General features: G+C 37.2%; 1 protein-coding gene across 2 annotated transcripts in view; it reads right to left on the bottom strand.

Annotated features, from left to right (window-relative positions):
* The window catches only part of VPS35L (VPS35 endosomal protein sorting factor like), a 47,747-nt gene that overhangs the window by 9,335 nt on the left and 18,841 nt on the right, over positions 1–19,571 (bottom strand). The window contains exons 18-27 of one of the 2 annotated variants that reach the window (XM_027885391.1): positions 19,358–19,411; positions 18,857–18,937; positions 17,946–18,008; positions 17,533–17,618; positions 16,458–16,538; positions 14,072–14,135; positions 12,029–12,127; positions 11,183–11,260; positions 10,330–10,444; positions 402–541 (exon numbers count right to left, since the gene is read on the bottom strand). In XM_027885391.1, the coding sequence (XP_027741192.1) occupies positions 402–541; positions 10,330–10,444; positions 11,183–11,260; positions 12,029–12,127; positions 14,072–14,135; positions 16,458–16,538; positions 17,533–17,618; positions 17,946–18,008; positions 18,857–18,937; positions 19,358–19,411 (861 nt within the window). The remainder of the gene's footprint in view (positions 1–401; positions 542–10,329; positions 10,445–11,182; positions 11,261–12,028; positions 12,128–14,071; positions 14,136–16,457; positions 16,539–17,532; positions 17,619–17,945; positions 18,009–18,856; positions 18,938–19,357; positions 19,412–19,571) is intronic. The other variant, XM_027885392.1, reaches the window with a different exon arrangement.

A 19,571-nucleotide genomic window follows, 5' to 3' on the forward strand; every position in this document is an offset into this window, starting at 1 on the left:
TCTTTTCACTCCAGTGATTAGGCAGCCTATAACAAAGTAACTGAAACTAATAGAAACTAGCCCTCTGTATTTTCCCCCTGCTAAAGTATTAGATATTTTTTTTGAGTGCTTAGGTAATAAAACAGTAAATTATGTTTACACAATTAAATGATGGTGAGATTTCATTCTACCCCCAATCTAGATAAGTGCAAGGTGTTACTGAGGCACCTTCCCAGGTTCTGCCTCCCCCTTTCCACTGGGGTGAGTGATTTTGCAGCCAATGACCAAATCAGTTCAGCTTGCTCACAGAAAAACTAATCACTGCATCTCCCACTCCAAAAGTCCAGTCTACTCTAAATTTTTCAACAGGAAAGTCAAAATAATCTACCAGCCTATGTGCTGTTGCTGCACACACAACTTACCGGAACAACTAATAAAGTGGAAAAAAAATTACAAAGGAATTCCAGGAGGAAGGCATCAGAAGGTCGCATCTTCCCATCTACACTGATCATTTTTGGCACTTCAGGAACAAGGCTCACGGCAGCTTTGAAAAAAGCATCAGCTACAAAATAAAAATAGAGTTGCTGTATTATCACTTCAGCAGCGATGGCAGTCGCTCCTGTGCCCCAATGATTGCTCCGAGTTTGATTCCAACAGATTACAGAGAATGAACCTGTGCTTGACTGCAAAGAGACTCAAGGCTCAGCATTCAAAATCTGTGGTAATTCAAGTGATATTGTTTCTTAAAAAGAAATTCCCACCACACTCAAGACTTTTGAAATTATAACTCTTCCCTTTTGCGAAATAAGGGGACACCATCATTTCATATATAATGCATATATAATGCATATATAATGCATAATAACAACAATATAGAATAATAATCAAGAAATAAAGAAATTAGCACATGATCAAAATTGACTTATCTAAAGAAGTCCTTATGTCTGGATGGTGGGGAATCCAAAGGGGGAAAAAAAAAAGGCCGTGCTAGCTTGTTCACCAATTCATTCACAAAAAGCTGTTAAAGGGAGTACTGACAACTTCATTTCTCTATTATTTTTTATCATTAAAAGTAAAACATTAATATAGCACAAGAACCTGAGGTATTGCTGGTTACCTAGATAAAAGATTTCTTTCAAAAATCACAATACAAGAATTAGAGAAAACATCTACCATTGTGGCCTCGGTAAAATAGCTAGTAAGAGGTTTTTCATAACTCTTTATTATGTCTCTAATCTTACAAAAATATATATTCCAAACACTAGAACATCTATTCCTCGATTTATTAATATTCACAAATTAAAAGCAACAATATTTTCTCTCTTACACCAGATGACCCCTTATATATGCTGAGTTCACAAAAAATTTCTGACAGGAACATTGTTTTGCACTTTCTTGGTTACATTTCAGAATATCCAAGCATCCCCAACTCACTCGAGTTATTTATCCATATACTTCAAAGCATCCTCCTGAATTAATGCCGTATCTTTATTTTACAGGAACAAGCACCAAGGCCACGAAATCAGATTTTATCAAAGAGAAAAGAGAGTTCTTGGTGAAAGCAAAGAGGTGTTACATGGCTGGGATGGAGATACCACTGACAGGCAGGCATGGGCATTTCCAGGAGCGCAGCTTGCTCTGGAAAAATTCATTTGAGACTCCAAGAAAATTTGCTAAATATAGTACCAACTGATAGCTAATTTAAGCTTATGAGGAATACCAGGGAAACATGTGCTTTGGAAAAACTGTAGTTCTTCAGACTCTTATTTCTTTTCAACACATGAGGGCTCAAGCCCTTCTGAACTTTTCAGTGCTTAGAACACAGACCCCTCCTGTCACACATCATACTCCCCTTTATTCTGCACATTTATTTTGAGGTGAAAGAATTTTTTTTTTGTTTCAAACAACATATAAGTTTAGACAGCCAACCCAAAAGAAGGTAAGTAATCTTTCTATGAGCTTTATTAGAGGAAGGAAAGCAGCAGCAGACGTTCATTCTAGCACAAGTAAATGAATCGCTGTCACTTCCACAGTTGTCTCAGTAGAAAAAAAATAAAAGTGCATGTCCCACATCACCATACAATAAAAACATGTGACCAGACAAACGAAAAATGTGCCTCAGAGAATAGTCTGCATACCAAAGTACCCGTGTCTGTGCAGAGAACACTCCTGTTATGAAATAACTTCAGAAGGCAGGACGAGAATGACCTGAGCAGCAATCAGTCTGCACAGTGAAAGAGCAGAGCTGCAAATACCTCACCCTAATTTACTGCTCTCCCAGCAATCACAGTCCTACACATTCTCCTCTAAACTTCAGCCCTAACACAAACCCAAACCCTCTTATCTTCACTTTGAAAAACTGAAATTTGATTCAATTTACTTTTCTGGCCCTCCTGCTGTTTCTGTGAATAAGAGCTGCCTTCTCATCTGGCTGGGCAGCTCCAGGGCCAGGAGCTCCCTCATTCCACGGGCTGGGAAGAGCAGCACAATGGAAAGACTGAGGGGCTCTTGCCCCACTCTTTTAATCCTTGTTTCTTGCCTTTTTCCTCCTGCTTTCCCCCCGGTGCAACAAGGTAAGTCAAAAAAGCAATTCAGCACCAACACAGTTGTATTTTACTTTGGTACATCCAGCAGTCCTGGCAAAGGAAAATACGTTCATTTTGCAGTGAGTCCTGCCAATCTGTGCTAACCACGAAATGGTTTTATGCTGGAACACTAAAAGCACGTTTATCCAAGATATATGTGCTTCATAAGAAGCAAAAATAAATGCATATTCATGGAAAGGTTTTTATTACAGACTGCAGAAAGCTACTTGTCCTCCAAACACTACCACCCTATTCACATGCAGGAAGGTGTCAGTACTCATCACATGCTCTGAGTTTGAAGAGAAAGTTCACTAAATAGGTTGTCACAGACATGCTATTTTCTTAAGAAGCATGAAATGAGCATCAGTGTTTAATTCTGAACCACCTTAATTATGACATTATGGAATGGTGATTTCTCTGTATCTTTAAAAGTCAATTTTTAAAGCTATTACTGCAGAACTGTTTTAAAACAAAACCCTACACTGCTTTTCCTGGCTCCCAAAAGGTATAAGGAACCACTTAAAAAGCATCAAAAACCACAATGATGTTACGTTCTTGATTTAAAAAAAAAAAAAAAAAAAGGCTTATTCTGACAAAAGATGCTGTTTTCTTATCTGCCTAAAGTACGACACTGCTTGTAAAGTGACCCCCTGTTGAAGTGGATAAGGGGAGAGCAGGCTGTGCACTACAGCAAATCATCCTGATGAAGCCTCCCCAGCCTGCTGTTAATATCTCGGGCAGTGCTCCGAACATCACACACTTCATGCTTCGCTACGTTTATCCTTCCACAGCAGCTCCTTCATTTGGGTTGACCATAATCCTATAAATCTTTCCCCCAAGCATACATGCTGACCTTCAGGCTACAAAAACTAACAGTCTTGGATAACCAAGTCAGCACTTCCAGGAATACCCTCCTACAGAAGGAAAAGCAAGTGAAATTGGTGTTGAATATTTTGCTATTGACAGTATTCGTGATGGCACGTGCGCACACACGCGTTTCATTACATCTACACACAACTTTATGTACCTCCATATATTTCTATTACGCAAACTTTTTAGAAATAAAAATTCAGCTTGCATTGTATTTGCTGCATCTGTGATAGCCAATTAAACTGGACAAATTTAAGATTTCAGGCAGGCAAAAAGTCAAGGAGGAACAAAGCCATTAGAGACGGGAAAACAATTAAGCTCCTTAAGTCCACCTTCAAAGAGCAAAAGGGAGCGAGCTTGACATACCTACCTAAACTATTTTTAGTCCTGGGTACAATTACACCAGGCTGAGTCCACCCAAAGGACAAAACCAGGGACCATACACAGCCTTCTGCATTCCACACCACTGTCCTGTCTTAAACACTGTCAAACCTAATTTAATACTCTGAAGATTTTGCTTCCATGTCTGACAGATGCTGGTAATTCAATGAAGCCTTGTACTCTGGTGCAAAAAAATTAACTGGAAGCAATTGTGGGGGTTTTATTGCCTTAGTTTTTCCTGCTAAATGAATTAATCCATTACTCTTTTGACAACCAAGCGTTGCAAACATATGAAACACCTTCTCCTCACATTACTGAGGTCACTGTGAGAGTTCTGCCACATTACTGAAATGTGGATTTCCCTTTAAGCACTGAACATTAGCCTCCATCTTAAAATTATCTGCACATCACTCCCAATCCAGAAACTACAAAGAATTATTTGAAGTAACAAAGTTGATGCCAGAAAATGAATGCCCTGCTGCTTGGTGAACTGGAATGTGCTATGTTAATTCATATTATGAATTAGCTGCAGATAAAAAGGTAAATATAAAAAAGATAAATGTGGATGAAGCTTGCTAGAGCCAGTTTTAGGCATAGCTCAAGTAGAGATTGTTATCTTAGTAGTTCCAATGGCACACAGAGGTTTAAGTGGAAGGGAAGATGTGTACAGGGAGATGACACAGGATGAGCCAGGACACTGGACACAAGATATTTTATTCTTAAGTTGTAGTCAGTAAATGCAACACACACCATCACAAAAAAACACCAAAAATTTCAGCCTACCTCTGCATTCTATGTAATCCCTAAAGACTGTAACGTAAAGCATCAGCAGCAGTCTCTAAAGAAAGCTCCACTAGAAATAGTGGAAATTTTGAAATAATAAATGCTATAGGTAAATACTAGGTTTCTCCTGGTTATTATGAGGTGAAAAAAAAAATCAAATGAACAGGCATATGGAAAAACATGATACAAGGCTGAAGAGTCAATATGGGTTTTGCAGAGAGAAATCAGTCCTTGGAAGTTTCTCAAGTTTTCCAAAGAACCAGCAAGTTTATGTTTAAAAGTAACTCAGTCAATCCAATTACCTGGATTTTAAAAAATATTGAAGTGTTTCTTATAGAAAAGGCTCCTTGAACAACAAAGCTGACAAAAGATGAGGAAAGTCCTCATGAGGATACATAACAATGAAGGATGGGGTGGGTGGGGAAAGGAGTGGGAATGAAAAGTTTTCACAGTGGAGCAAAAGGACTACTCCGTTCCTCAAGGTTTTGCAGAGACATGTCCTTATGACGAGCTGGGAGGTGACAATGTTTGCAGACTAGCCTGGAACGTGAATGCAAAGCATCACAGATGGATCTCATGATTCTGAGCAATAAAGTAGCAGATGAACTCTAATATTAGTAAGGCATGTGGGGAAAGAAGAAGCCTTTGCTATAAGCGTAGAAAGATAAGCTCTAAATAGGCTATTTACACTCATGAAAGATTTTGGAATCATTATAGATGGTTTCCTGAAAACTGCATCCTAAACAGCTGTCGAAAAGGCAAGGCAATTATAAGAATCATTAGGAGAGTAATGGAAAACTGAGGTGTCGTATCATTCATAGAGCTGTTGCGCATTTTTACCTGGAATCCAGTCCTGATCTTCCCATTTCCAAAAGGAAAAAAAGATTAAAAAGGTGCTAAGGCAGGGAACTGTTTCCTTGTTAGAAAAGACTATACTAACAACAAATTCTTTAGAACTTACCAACTCCATCATCTCACAGACAGCAAGAAAATGAGTTGGGAACAACTAAATTTTGCTCAGTATCACTTCCAGATCAGCTGCAAGCTCTGAGACATTCAGCTTACAGGTGGCTGTGGAACTCAATGTCACATGAAGTTACAAAGGCCAAAAAGTAGAAATTTATTAAAAAATTAAATTCCTAAGGATTGGTCCATTAATTTTGTTAAGTACCAAGGTCCATACACAAGCTTTGTTGAAGGATGTATTTAGATCACCTGCAGCTGAAAGCAAAAAAGCATCACTATACATTAGTGTTTCCTGTAGGTTTCCCTTAGTAGATGCTACTAGACATTTTCAAAAACAGGTCATGGGCTAGACAGACTTGAAGAACTGACAATTTGATACAAAACACTAGTCTAAAAAGCTTACAGAGACAGAGATGTCATCCCTCTCACATCATATGGAAAAGCTATTGGCTGGGATAAAGAGGAACAACACAAAGCTCAGGGAATGAGAAGTCTCCAGCTATGGAAATCCCAGGTAACAGCACAAGTCACAGCTCTTTTCAAATAAAGCAACATTAAGCATTACTAGTAATTACTAGTAAGGAAAACATTATCTCATCATTTTTTCTCAACTTCCTTTGTTACCTTCAAGGAAAACTATTTAAAAAAGATAACAGAGACAGCATATACTCATCTCACCAGAGAAGCAAGAGCCAAGTCCCGAAATCTGTAATCAGAAAAATCTCTTCAGGTTCTTATTTCTCTAAATTGTTTCCCTCAAATTCTCGCTATTTATAGTCTTCAGATCTATGAAGATTTAAGGAGATTAGGAAGAAACACTAAAAATTGTTATCTAATGCTACTGAGAAAATACTCTCAAACATTAATAGATCATGATTTAAAATTACTTATTAGATTTTCCATACCATACTTTCTCCAGAGTTTGGCTGAAGCATGTCATATTTAGAGAACACTCATGGAAAAGTAACAATTTCTGCAGCAGAAAATAAATTACTTTTGCAATCTTCTAGGTGAAATTGTGTTTCAGCTACAATTGGGCAACAGAACAAACGCCTAGAGGTACATTAAGCACTGTATGCTTCAGAATTAAAATCTGCATTTGCCAAACAAAAAGGTCTGCATCATCTGGTCTGAGGAACAGACTCCATTTTTATAGTTTTATGTTTGACAGTATCCCAGTGAAATTAGTCACACAGAATCAGCTGAATTATTCACTCAGCATGTTACTTCTGAAGTGAGGCAAAGATTTCACAGCCTTTAAAACAAAACTGCCGTTTAACACACATTACCAGAAAATTACGTCATCTCCACCCACCTGTGGCAAACAATTAAAAACTCATGCTGTTTGTTCTCTGACAGACAAAAGTAGCATTTCCACAGGGAGGAAATATGTGCCATTAAAATAAGACCTATCTCAGAAATCCAGAGGAGTGAAACAACGGAGCATGTATTTAATCTCAATTTAGTCTCAGCACTCCCCATGGCAGGAAGCATGACTGAGAAGAATTTGAGAATTTATTCCTCTCAGCACGCAGAGTTCAGTGGCTCAGTTAAAAAAATTTAATCCCATCTCTGTAAAACCTCCCTTTTGAAGGCAAGCTCTTCATAGGCTCTCCAGAGGCACTAACTATGCATCCAGGACAAAATCACCTAAAACATTTTAAACATAATTACAGATTCATTTTATTTAAAGCAGCTCTTGGAAGCTGGAGACAAAAGAGACAATAGTCATGTTCAATACATACTGAACAGCATGCCCAGACAGACATCCATCAGTGTATTAATATTGGAATTTCATGAGCCTATAAATTCACATTTCTGACCCAATTTCATTGTATTAAAGAAAATCTAGTCCAAGAAAGATTACGATTACAAATTTCTAATACTGAAGTATTTGGGTGAGTTCAAACACTTGATTTGTGTGGCAAATCCCAGCAGGCAAGGCTCTGATTTGATAGAGGAAATGGGAATAGCAAGACACTAGGACTGATGGCCTACTACTGCTGCCCCTTGGGACTGGGAATAAGGCAAAACCAAACTCCTCCAGTTATAAACAGATTAGCCGTGGCTCTCCAGTTGTTGGTAGTCTATCAGTGAAATCCTCAGACTCATAAACTTTATTTATTGTTATAATCTGCACATCCTCTTTATAAAAAAAGCAATTTTTAAAATTTCCCTTATCTACCTCAACATGTAATTCTGCTCCTTTTTCAAGTTAGATACATTGGCAATTTAGAGAAATCTTCCTATTGCCTACAGAGGTTGTGGAACTCAATTTTGTTATGTGTTTAAGTGAAAACTCAACTGACTGAAATAGCTAGACTCCCCCATAGAAACTTAAGAAAAACCCAAGAATTTAAGTTGTTAAAAACAACAGCTGGAATCTTTAAAGACAAACTGCACACCCCCCTCCACTGCTGACTGAGCTACCACATCAGGTGCATTACCTTTCAGTTTTATTTCTCTTCACAATTTTAAACCAATGAAGCTGATTCAAATCAGCATGAAATAAGGGTTACAGACAAAGCACAGTTTCACTTCCTGGCCTAATGGTAGCATTAATTGCACACTCTTAAATCTTCCCTTCATGCTGCACTGGTTTTAGTAGATCGGTGTCTAACTGGCATCAGTTAACTCAGTAAACTGATTGAAATCTGCTGTTATGAATTAATCAGTTCTTACCTCTTCTTACCCATTCAGTTAGGACACAGATTAAGTATGTGTGAGAAGTAACTTTGAAGGACACATTCTCTGACTTCCGTGCATCAACATATGGAAAGACAGTTCACAAGAAACGTCCCAAGACAGTGCCTAACTGGTTAACACATGCTAAATTACTCATGCAAGTGACATGTCTCTGAATACAAATTACACACAAAATAGCTTTTCCAAGCAAGGAAAAAAAGTGAGTAACAATAAAACCTTGGTAAATGAAGTGAGTTACTGAACACCAGAGTTCTGCACGTTTCATTTTAATAAAATTGGAGGAGAACCAAATGCTCCTCTCTCTCTAGCTTGCGGGTCTAAAATTCAGGAAAGTGTGGTTAATAAACATGCAGTTTAGGGACTGAGTTCATAATACTTTGCATATACCTGCTACCTTAAAAGATTTCAGGATGGGGATCCTGTAATTGTTCGGTGAGTGCATTGTGTTCACATGATAAACAGTTGTGCATGTTTATAAACTCTCACATTGAAAAATCTGGACAATTGCTGGGGCCCAGGAGTCTCACTCAGAGAAGACTTGGATGGCAAAAGTAGTGAAAAAGCAGTCTAGAAACTGAAAGATTATTAAATAACAGCGTGGGCCCCAACATGGGCAGGGCATAATCCTCGAAGACCAAATATTACAGAAAAATTGCTTTGTATTTGCTTCCAACAGGAGAAGCACTGCAACACAGCAACAATAACAGAAACTGATACACAGGAAAAGGTAAACTGGTCAATTAAACTAATGCCATGGGAAGAAAAAGCGAGTCCAATTTTTTTAACTCTGTTATCTACAAAGAAACTGCACAATACTCATTGCACAACAACGGACTTTGCAGATCTTTTATTGGCACAATATACTTGGACACAACAGCCAGCTTTAGTCTAAATCCCTCTGCTTTGCTATACGGGCAACATCAGATTCAAAACAAAGAAATACAACAGTCACCCTGCACTAAAAAGTCTTAATCAGCATCCTAAGTCAGCTTGTTTGTGCAGCTGGAACTTGCTGGTAAATGCAGAGCTTGGAAAACAAGCTCTCGTGAAGAAGCACAGAGAATTAATAGGAGCCACAACAAAAGATGTTGCAAAGTAATCCAATTTATTACTCTCACAGCTCCACTGAAAACATGTAAAGGAAAAGCATTTACCATCAGAGAGCAGACATTTAAAGTCAAAATTAAAAATTGCAAAGCAAAGTAGAACGACATAATTTTAAAAAGGAAAAGAAAAATACTGCAAGCAGTTAAAAGTATGAGGAGACTTTTGGAATAGGTAACTGTCTTCCCTTTGTGACATGAACAGGAACAAGATCATATTAAACGGCAATACAGACTTAATGCTCATTCTGGTGCCAGAATAGCTCTCATTTTTTTCCACAAATTGCATTTTGTCAGAATTTCCAATTACTTAACATTGAGCTAACAGAATGGCTGAAAACTGTGCTAAGGCCCTGGTTCAATCACTAATTCAGATTAAAAAAAAAAAAAAAAGAAAACATATTTTTCAACCTTCATATGATCTGATATCACTCCATTGTTTCACTCTGCTGTAGTGGCACATTTTCTTGGCTAAGCATTTATCATACATCTGCTTCAATACCAAGTTTCTGCTGTTCCTGACTTACCTTTTAATTCTTTTCCAGCTCCTTGCAGGATTTTGTCAGCCTGTGAACTACTACACAGATGAACTAGTTTCTTCTTCCACAGTTATAATAAAGCACATAATTTGTGATTAGAGTGCTTGCATAATTATGCAGGAGAAAAACATTCCATGCTTTCCATAATTCCTAAGTAATTTAGGACAACTTACCTCATAGCCAGGACTATCTTAACTATGGTCAGCTGTCTTGGTTATTGAGATCACAGGATTTGTGTTAGAATTGAAGAGCTGCTTCAATATGACAAGGCTTTACTCTAACAGTGCCTGAAACGGGGCTGTATGTTAATTCCATCGGAAATATACATATGATTTATGATTTCAACCAGGTTATAATTTACAGCTAGAAATATTTCTGAAATAAGAGATCCTTTAAACAGACAAATTCCTGCCTTACCTTGTGAAAGGCACTGATTTGCCAGAGCAACCTGTCCAGAGTGTAGGTACAGATTAAGACGTGTGAAGATACTGCTCAGAGATGGAATTGTGATGAAGCAGAAGGCAACACAAGCCTAAAGCAAATTAAAAAAATTAAACTGAATAAAATTCCTACCTCAGAATCATAGCAGTCCTTACTGATTTTATACACAATTAGGAATCAAAATCTGTAGATCACAGGTGCCCTGAACAAAAGTCCACTCATTAATAGCAGCACATGCAAAGGAGCTTCCCAACACATGGAGATGGAGACACCCTGGTCGCCACATTTCAGATCAGAAGAAATGAACACAAGCATTTGGCACAGCCTGTGCACAGTTCAGAGCACATCTAACCATATCTATACAGACTCAGAGGCACTAAAGCCGAAAGGAGCCCCTTATTTGAAATTCAAATACTGATTTCAGCATTTCAGCTCTGATATCACAAGACAGAAGTTTGAATATATTTTACCCCATCTTCCATTCTCTCTGTGATTGAGGTACATAGAAATTTGGTATTTTATTTTAAATATAAATGGAAAAGCTGAGCTTTCTAGAATTCACACAAACAACTCTCCCATGACCCTTCCTTTGGAGAGGGAATCAAATCTTGCTGCTCTTTTTCAGCACAAAGCCGTGTTTGTGTTTTTTTTTTTTCTTAAACAGCAGCATTTGGCTTTAGAGAGGAAAGACAGATGGTAACAAGAGAAAATGAGACTACAGTGTCAAAAAATAGTAACAAACTAGTTTTTCAAAAATTATAAACTTCGGTGGCAGCAAATAGTATTCTCTGCAAAGAAAGCAGGCTCAAAGTTTATTAGTCAGACCTACCCTGACAAATGCAGCAGTCTTTCTGGAATGATTTCCTTTCATCACCTTTCTTGTTTCCATTGCTAGTTGGTTCACAGACTACACATGAAAACCAAAAGAAAACCATGAAATAAAATACACAGCCCCAAGGGCAAATAACAAACTGCATGTTTTACTGCATGCATTTAGAGAACAGCAAGAGTCAAGAGGAACCCTGATACAGTGTGCCCTCACTGGACTATTTAGTTTTTACTGGGAGAATTTTAGTGACTGTTCCTTAAAGCAAATATGACTTGTTTTGTGAAGGTTATTGATTTATTCAAGCCTTTAGCCCATCCTTTGCTTCCCAGCTACAGTGCTGTCACCTCTTTCCTAGAATAACAATAGTGATTTCTAGCTAACACACTGATTAAAAAACCAAAACACTATAAGTATTTAAGAGAAGATACAATGTTGCAAAGGAACTAATGCTCACCTATGACACAATGCAGAAAAGGGATTAACCTTCCCAATCATAGCAGGACTGTGCCTGAATCTGCAGGCAGACACAGTCTAATCTCTCCTAGATGGAGGATTATAGAAGAGAGAACCCAAATTCTGAATGCACAAAAGGGCCATTTATTTTATTAGACATGACATCTCTTGTAGGATGGCCTGTTTCTTTGTTGCAATGACACCACGTGTGCCTATCAAGCAAGAACTTCAGAGTGTTTAGAGTGATAAAATCATAGATAAGATCAAAGTTAACTTTATAAACACCTGATAAAAATACTTCAGACTTATTTTGCCATATAATTTGAGCAGGGAATGGTAGAACTGCAAATATATCCTTACTTATTAAGGAAATGTAGATAAACTGTGGCTTACATGAATCAGCTGGACTAGAACAGGCTCCAGATTGCAAAACATTGACCTGGCTTCAACATAGAAACTCAGCTGTTGTTCAAAGTCACGGCCAAATGAAACCTATAAAAGACAAAAAAACTCCCAGATTTTACCACTGTAGGCCATTAAGATATATAAAACTGTGTGTGCAGATTAACCGCAGATATTCAAAAGTCAAAATCCGCATATATTGTTAGGAAAAAAACCCACCAGTAACAACAAAATAGCACCTGGATAATCTCTGTCATTTTAACTTTCTGCAATACTTAACCCTCAGGGTCACTTGAAAGATTTACTAGTGGTTTTCCTGTCTGTACTCCTCATGATGTTCTACTTTACAGATCAAGTATTTATCGAGAAAACAAAATTTAAATCCTAGGTTTGTGAATTGTTCTCAAAACCAGCAGAACTCTTGACTCTTTATGGAAAAGGGACAAAGACCTCATTTTGATACTTAAAAGGCAAAACAAAACAAAACAAAGCAAACAAACAAACAAAAACCAACAAACAAAAACATAAATAGATCCATGGATCTGTATTCAGATTCCTCTAATTTCTACTTGATAAAGGGCTTCCAAGAGAAAACAGCATTTTTCCTAACTAGATAAACCAGAGAGAAAAGCAGGTTTTCCTCGGGTTTGGTTAATAAATACCTGCTTATATAGTATGGCAAAAGCCTGCAACCCTGTATTTCGTCAGGAAAGAAGTCAGAAAACAACCCTTGTGTGAGAACACCCAACTTTCAACCTCTAGTTTAAAAAAACTCCAAGTGCTGTCAGCTGCAGTGTCTCAGCTGTCAATTAAAAGCCTTCCATGAGAAAGAGTCTCCAGGCAGTCTGTGTTTATATATTCTAGTGGAATTCTTTTCTAATAGAAGTAAAGGTTGCATTATTTATTATTTCTCAAGTCATATGCAAAGGATTTTTTTTTACAAAATTAGAATAAAATTTACATTTAATTCATACAGCGAAAGATCAAAGAAACTGCACCAGAAAACAAAGGATTGCTTCTCACATTACAGACAACTGTCTTTGCCTCTCCTCTGTTTGTACAACTGCTGATTCTTGAGTCCGAGTCTCAAGAAAACTCCTCTAGAAATACAAATTTTTCCACAAAAAGACTGACTGTAGGGATAACTTCTACAAGTGCTTTTCCCTCCATATCTTAATGTGTGCTGGTTTAAAATTCATAACTAGTCATTTTGCTGCTATGGGATTTTTCCCCCTCCTAAACCAAGGCTATCAAACCACATCAAATTTTATTCAATGTGAGAAATCCTCCTAAAGGAAATTATACAATATTATACTGCATAAAAAGCTTAATAAAGCAAAACTATTAAAGCATATTAATTAGCAAATCATTATAGCTGAAGGGAAAACAACCATCTAGAACAAACTGATAGAATTGCAACAAAGAGCAAAGAGGACAAGTAGAAACAGAGCCTGTCAGTAGGATGTGGAAGAAAAAACAAGCACTGAGTACACAGAGAATAAAAAAAGCCTGAGGAAGTCTCCCTAAAACAACCTGACATCTCAAAACCAGAGACCCACAAAAGATTTTACTGGGATAAGAGTTAAAAATTATTTTCAAGACAAAACACTTGGAGTTCTGGTGGGACTATTAATTTAATGATACAAATTATCTTATTTGTAAATTATTAAATTATTGAATTGCTTGTAAATTAAGATAAACAGAGACAAGAGTAACACACAAGTCATATTTATTTTGTGTTTCTTAAAGCTGGGTAGTGGAACTTCATTCACATAAACCAGACACCTCTCTGATGCTATAATAGACAAGATTTCAATTGCTGTTTTACTTTTAAATACTTACTACGTTTTACAGGAGATTTAAAAAAAATAGCAGAAAATATGGTTTAATAAACAACATGTGCACTTTAAACTTTGCTGTTGCATGAGACACATGGGCTCTTATTCAACCATACAGGCATCTGTTCCTCATGGGGACCTCAGGAAAATCCAAACTCTAAGGTAAACCCCACAGTCGCACACAATTGTCACTCACCATTTTTATGAATCCATTTATCAGAGCTGCCAACATTCGTTTCTCATCCTCAAGTGTCAGTGCACTAGAAGAGAAAATCTGTATGGTAAATTTTAGAATATTACTTATTAAAGGTTCAAATTATACGTAATATTTTATATAATGTTATGTATCAAACTAATTTTAATATCAATATCACCAAATCAACCATGCACTAAATTCCAGATTTCAAAAACAAAAAGGTAAAATTGCTAACAGTGTCTTTAGATCTACAAAAACTCAGATTTGGGCCTGAGGAGAAGGCAGCTAAGTTCTTTACTGCAGCGAACAAATGGCTTCACTCTCGTGTTGCAACATGAGAACTTGAGTAGGAACTGACTCCAAAAGCCTAAAGAAACTAGTAAATCTATTCTTAGAAGAAAGTTGCCCTATTTATGTGGTAAACTTTTTAAAATAAACTTTAAATAGCATATGTAAAGTGTATTTATTTTAGAAAAAAAATCAGTTCATTGTTTGGTTTGGGATTTGTTTTGTTTTGTTTAGGGTTTTTTATTCTAACTAACTTTGCCTTGGAATTTAAAAGATAATTAACATCACCTTCTTACAGTGCTGCTTTTTTGATGTTTTTGTAAGAACTGAACTAAAGTGATATGTAAAAAGGAATTTCTTTTCAAGATTATCACAGATACCTATTCTGTAGCAAGAGTCCCAAATCTGATTTGAAACAAATTTACATCACATTAAAATCCAGTAAATCAAACCTGTTTCACTGAAAATGGATGAATAAAAAGTTCAATTACAATTAACTAATACAATTTAATCCTCTTACTGTTATACACGTGGCTCCAGCTCTGACCTTTGGTGTATCAGTTACCAATTTCCGACTCAGACACCAGATGGGACGAGAACAATAGTTTTATTATACAAATTCAATAAGGAGGAAAGAAAAACCTCAGCATGATTAGCTCATTAGTGCCTTGCCAGTCAAAAGAGTCAACTGATGGGCTCTGAAAGGCTCAGAAGGGCTGTAATGAGATCTCCAGCTCAGTCAGAGGTTTCCAGTTCAATTCTGAATCAGACCTCAGCAGTGTAAGGGCTGTCACCCTCCAACAGCTGTTATGGGGGTCAGTGAGCCCCACACAACGGGCTGGGAGTTTCCTGAACCAGGATGCAAAAATAGATGCAGCAGTTACTTAAAGAAAACTGGAATTTATGGTGATTTAGCAACAGAACCAAGGTAATTATGTACACCGTCTTATCTCAGCTAAAGGAACTGCTGGTTTAAGGGATTTTAAAAATCCCAGTAAACTATCAAATTGTTTTGGCAAAATGTCAGAGGCAGCACCAAATAGGGATTGCCATAAACTGCTTTATTTCTTTGCTTAATAAGCTGGTTTAGGTACAGTACATTGTTCCATTTAAAGGCTGAAGTGGCTTTTAGTGTAACATACAGCCAAATAAGGTGCTCTGACCCAAAATAAAGCACTCTAGCTGATATAAATTGGAATTTCATGCCAAATCTGACTTCTTTATTGGCAGTAAATCTTGCATTCCTGGCCTATCAAGGCTGAGAAAGTTGTAAGTTCCTTTGCAGCATCTGCCACACTAAGAGGCTTTGGGCTCAGGGTGCCAAAAGAAATTGTGCCCTTCCAATTCAAGAGGAAAAAAGAGGATATTTGTGCTCTGGAGAGCATTGTGATTCTGGCTCTATTTTCAATCAGACAAAGATTTTGGTGTGATTTTTGCAAGATACATACAAACCACAACATCTTCCACACTGCACAATGGCTACTGAAACAGCAACAGTGCAACAGGGCACCCAGGATCTGACAACCTCAGCTCTCAAAGTCAAGGGGAAAAGAGAAGAGAAGGATTTAGGGGAACAGATACAGATGGTTCAAGAACTTCTTCTTGGTTCTGGTTTCCCCTGCTGAAGTTCCTAGAGGTCTTTCAGACATTCTTTTAAAGATTTCACACCCCTTTGTAATGGCTGAAAATAGTGGCCCCAAAAAAGCTTTAATTGAGTACGGCAATCTGTGCTTTAGGAGCTACGTGTTCACTTGAATCTCACAAATAGCTTATTATTCACAATAGCTCAAAGATCACATTGGTTTCACTCACAAAATATTTTTAAGATTGGACTGTGTACTGTCTCTGCTTCACCAGAAAACTCTACAAAGCCGTTGCTACTTTCCATTTTAAAATTCTGCTTTAGTATTTAAAATAGAGCAGCAATTAAAGAGCAAATGGTACTTGCTGCCACTTCACTGCACAGCTCTTCCCTCACCACTAATTGGATTCATGTCTTCATCCACCCTGAAACAAACAGCCTCAGAAACATGAAGGTACAAACACCAGGCAGCCAAACTTTGCATAAAGGATAGTTATTAGCGTAAGTTAATCTTACTTCACAGAATCATGCATCGTCTTACAGATGTGCAGGAGAGCATTGAGTATAACAGGGTCCTTTGTCGATTCCTGCTGATGCCTAGAAAGTGTTTTAGAAAAAGTGATGAAAAATCCTGCTCTGTCAAAATGAAAAACAATTACTAGAATAACATTGATTTAATGCATAATTCCCGTCACCAGCACTGTGTGACACTTACACAAGTTTTATATTCACTGGTGAACCAACAGAACTCCAAAGATCACATGGTTAATAGATGTAAAATTCCAGCAAATGCCAGTCAAGAAATATTATCTCAATACACAAAGCTGTACTGCCAAGCCACAGAATCTGACTCCCTATGGGACACAGCAAGCCAGACGTGATACATTGGGGCAATCTAAGAACATCAAAACAAAGCAATCCTCAATCTACCAAGATGTAATGTAATTTCTCAGCTACTCAGGGGCAGCCAGGAAGGATAAATGTCACGTTTAGGTACAGAGGCACACGTGCAGTGCAGCTCCACTAAGATGATTAAGGGGTCACAGAATCTCTCATATGAGCAAAGGCCAAGGGACAGAAGGCTCAGGGGGCTCAGCAGTGAATACAAATACCTGAAGGGAAGGTGAAAATGAATAAAATGTTTCAAGGAACCTGTTAATTATTTGAGATGGGCTGTCTGACTTTTACAATATTGGAAGATATTTTCATGTTTTAAGTTCATTTTCAACTGTGGCAATACTCCGCTACACCGAGGCAACAGCTCTGTGCTGTCAAAGCAACCGGAATGTGAAATAAATTTCATAAACCAACAAAGGCAACACGGATTAAAAAAATAGCTCAGAGAACAACTATTCTGTTAACCCACAGCAAGTCACCATCAATATAATCACTCCAAATTCAGCTTCCTTTGTGAACAAACAGTCCACCAGAAGATTAACAAAACTGACAATTTTTTCTTTTCTTTCCCACAGCCTGGAACATCTTCACCAGCTAAATGGCCTGACTCTTATATACTGACTCTTCCCATGCCATCTTTCAATAAATTTCTCAGACCCTCAGAGTGCATTTCACCTCAACAGTCTCCACTTACTTAATAAAAGACTCCATAATGCACTTGCAAACCTCCACTCTCACACTTTCCTTCTGGAACATATCCAGAAATGGCAAGAACTTCTCCTGAAAGTACAAACACATAAACAAGTAAAATTAGGTATGTTACCAAACAACACACTAAACCAATAAATATTTATGCCATAGAAACAAAGAAACTCAGAGAACCCAACAGCCTACTGAAAAATGATCAAAAATTGGAATTGGAATAATGAATATTTAAGTACAAGCAGCAGAAAGCTCCCAAAATATTTCTGCATTTACCTATTTGATAAAAAATCGTCCCATTCTGTGAGCTTGTAACAATCTAAATATCCCACTCAGGTAATTTCTCTTACAGAAATAGAGCAAAATAGTTTTTCTTAAAAATTTATTAAACAGAGTTTTACTTACCACTGAAAAAAGCAGAGAGAAGTCATGGATATAGGTAATAACTTTCTGAATAATTGACTGCAGCTATAAGAAAAAAAAAAAAAGAAGAAAGGAAAATTATTATAACACAAGTTATTAAGACTATCCATACCACAGACTATTCTTCTCTAGTTACTCATAGAAAAATTGTTTTGAAAGACACTTCCAGCATTCATCAATCTAATTTCTTTCCACAAAGCAAGATAAACTACAGCTATGCTGTTCCTAAACACTTTTCCAACATGCCCTTCAGAACCCACATGAACAGAGGCTGACCAGCCTGTCCAGGCTTTATTTCTTCTTTACTTTTCATAGTTAGACAGATTTTTTTCAATTTAGAGTCTGCATGTCCTCCAGCTCTCTGCACTAAAAACTCCAACCAAATAAATAAACAACAAAAACCCAAGTCAGTTTGTTAAATCTTCTTTTGCAGGCACTTTATCTACCCTCCAAGTAAGCAGAAAAACCTCCTCCAACTAATCCATATCTCATGTGGCATTTGGTCTCAAGAACTGCACACAATTGTTCACTGAAGCCTTAACAATGCCAAGCAAAGATGGATTATTTTATGGTTTACTTCTGTTTAAACAGCCCACCACGACTGCTAATTTCCTTCAGCAAACACCACTGCTGATGTAGGAGTTAACTACTGCTACTTGTAAATACATGAATCATTCAGATTTAGCATTTCTCAGAACCAAAAAACTGATGTGCAGGGGAAAAAAGGAGGAATAAATCACAGCATTACAGTGTCCCAAAGGGCTTCCCAAATTACAGCCAGCGTTTAAAAATAATTATTTTGTCGTAAGATTCATCAGTAATGTTTATAAATTAATTTCATTTCAGAAAATGCACATCACATTTTTAGAGAATTGGCAAAATAAATCCTTTACCTGTGGGTAAGCATCTTCAAATGCTCGATCAGGAGTCATGTGTTTGATAACATCAGCCAAAACTGTATTGACCTCTCGCTTCTGTGTAGCATAAAACAAGGTCACAAAATACAGTAACGAATCAGCACATAAATCAAGTCACTGAACACCAGTTGAGGTGGATAATTTATTTCCATTTGGAAAAGAATCAGCTTTTTACAGAGCTCGAGTTAAGCCAGGAACTTTAGCCATAGCTCCAGTAAATCCTTACTTAAATTGGTCCATCTGCCATTAAAACAAAAGGATAAGAAATATGCAGTGCTGCGGAGTGGTGAAGCTACAAAGCTGCATCTTTTGTCCTTATTAAATCTTACATGAAAGGAAACACATCTTTTCATTCACTACTGAAATCCTCCACACTTCTATGGAATAGTCAAAGCTTCTCTCAATACCAAACTGCTAACACAGCCACTTACTTTGTACCAGAAAAACTTCAAAGGAAACAAAGTAATCTTCACTTACTGTAAAATGTCTGCATGTATACTCCACCCACACTTCAGCACAGTTGATATAATCCTAGAAATACATGTGTCTTATGATTACCAATATTTACAGGAGGCTACAAGAAATATACTTGCAAAAATTATCCCTAAAATAATTAGTCCTGAGGTATGATTCATGCAGACCTAAAGGTGCAGAACTCAAAAGTTCTTATGCAGAATTACGTTATGTAGGA

This window comes from Empidonax traillii, unplaced genomic scaffold, assembly GCF_003031625.1.
Source record: "Empidonax traillii isolate 1590-97213 ecotype Southwest subspecies unplaced genomic scaffold, ASM303162v1 scaffold166:size2381449, whole genome shotgun sequence".
In the NCBI taxonomy this organism is placed as follows: Eukaryota; Metazoa; Chordata; class Aves; order Passeriformes; family Tyrannidae; genus Empidonax; species Empidonax traillii.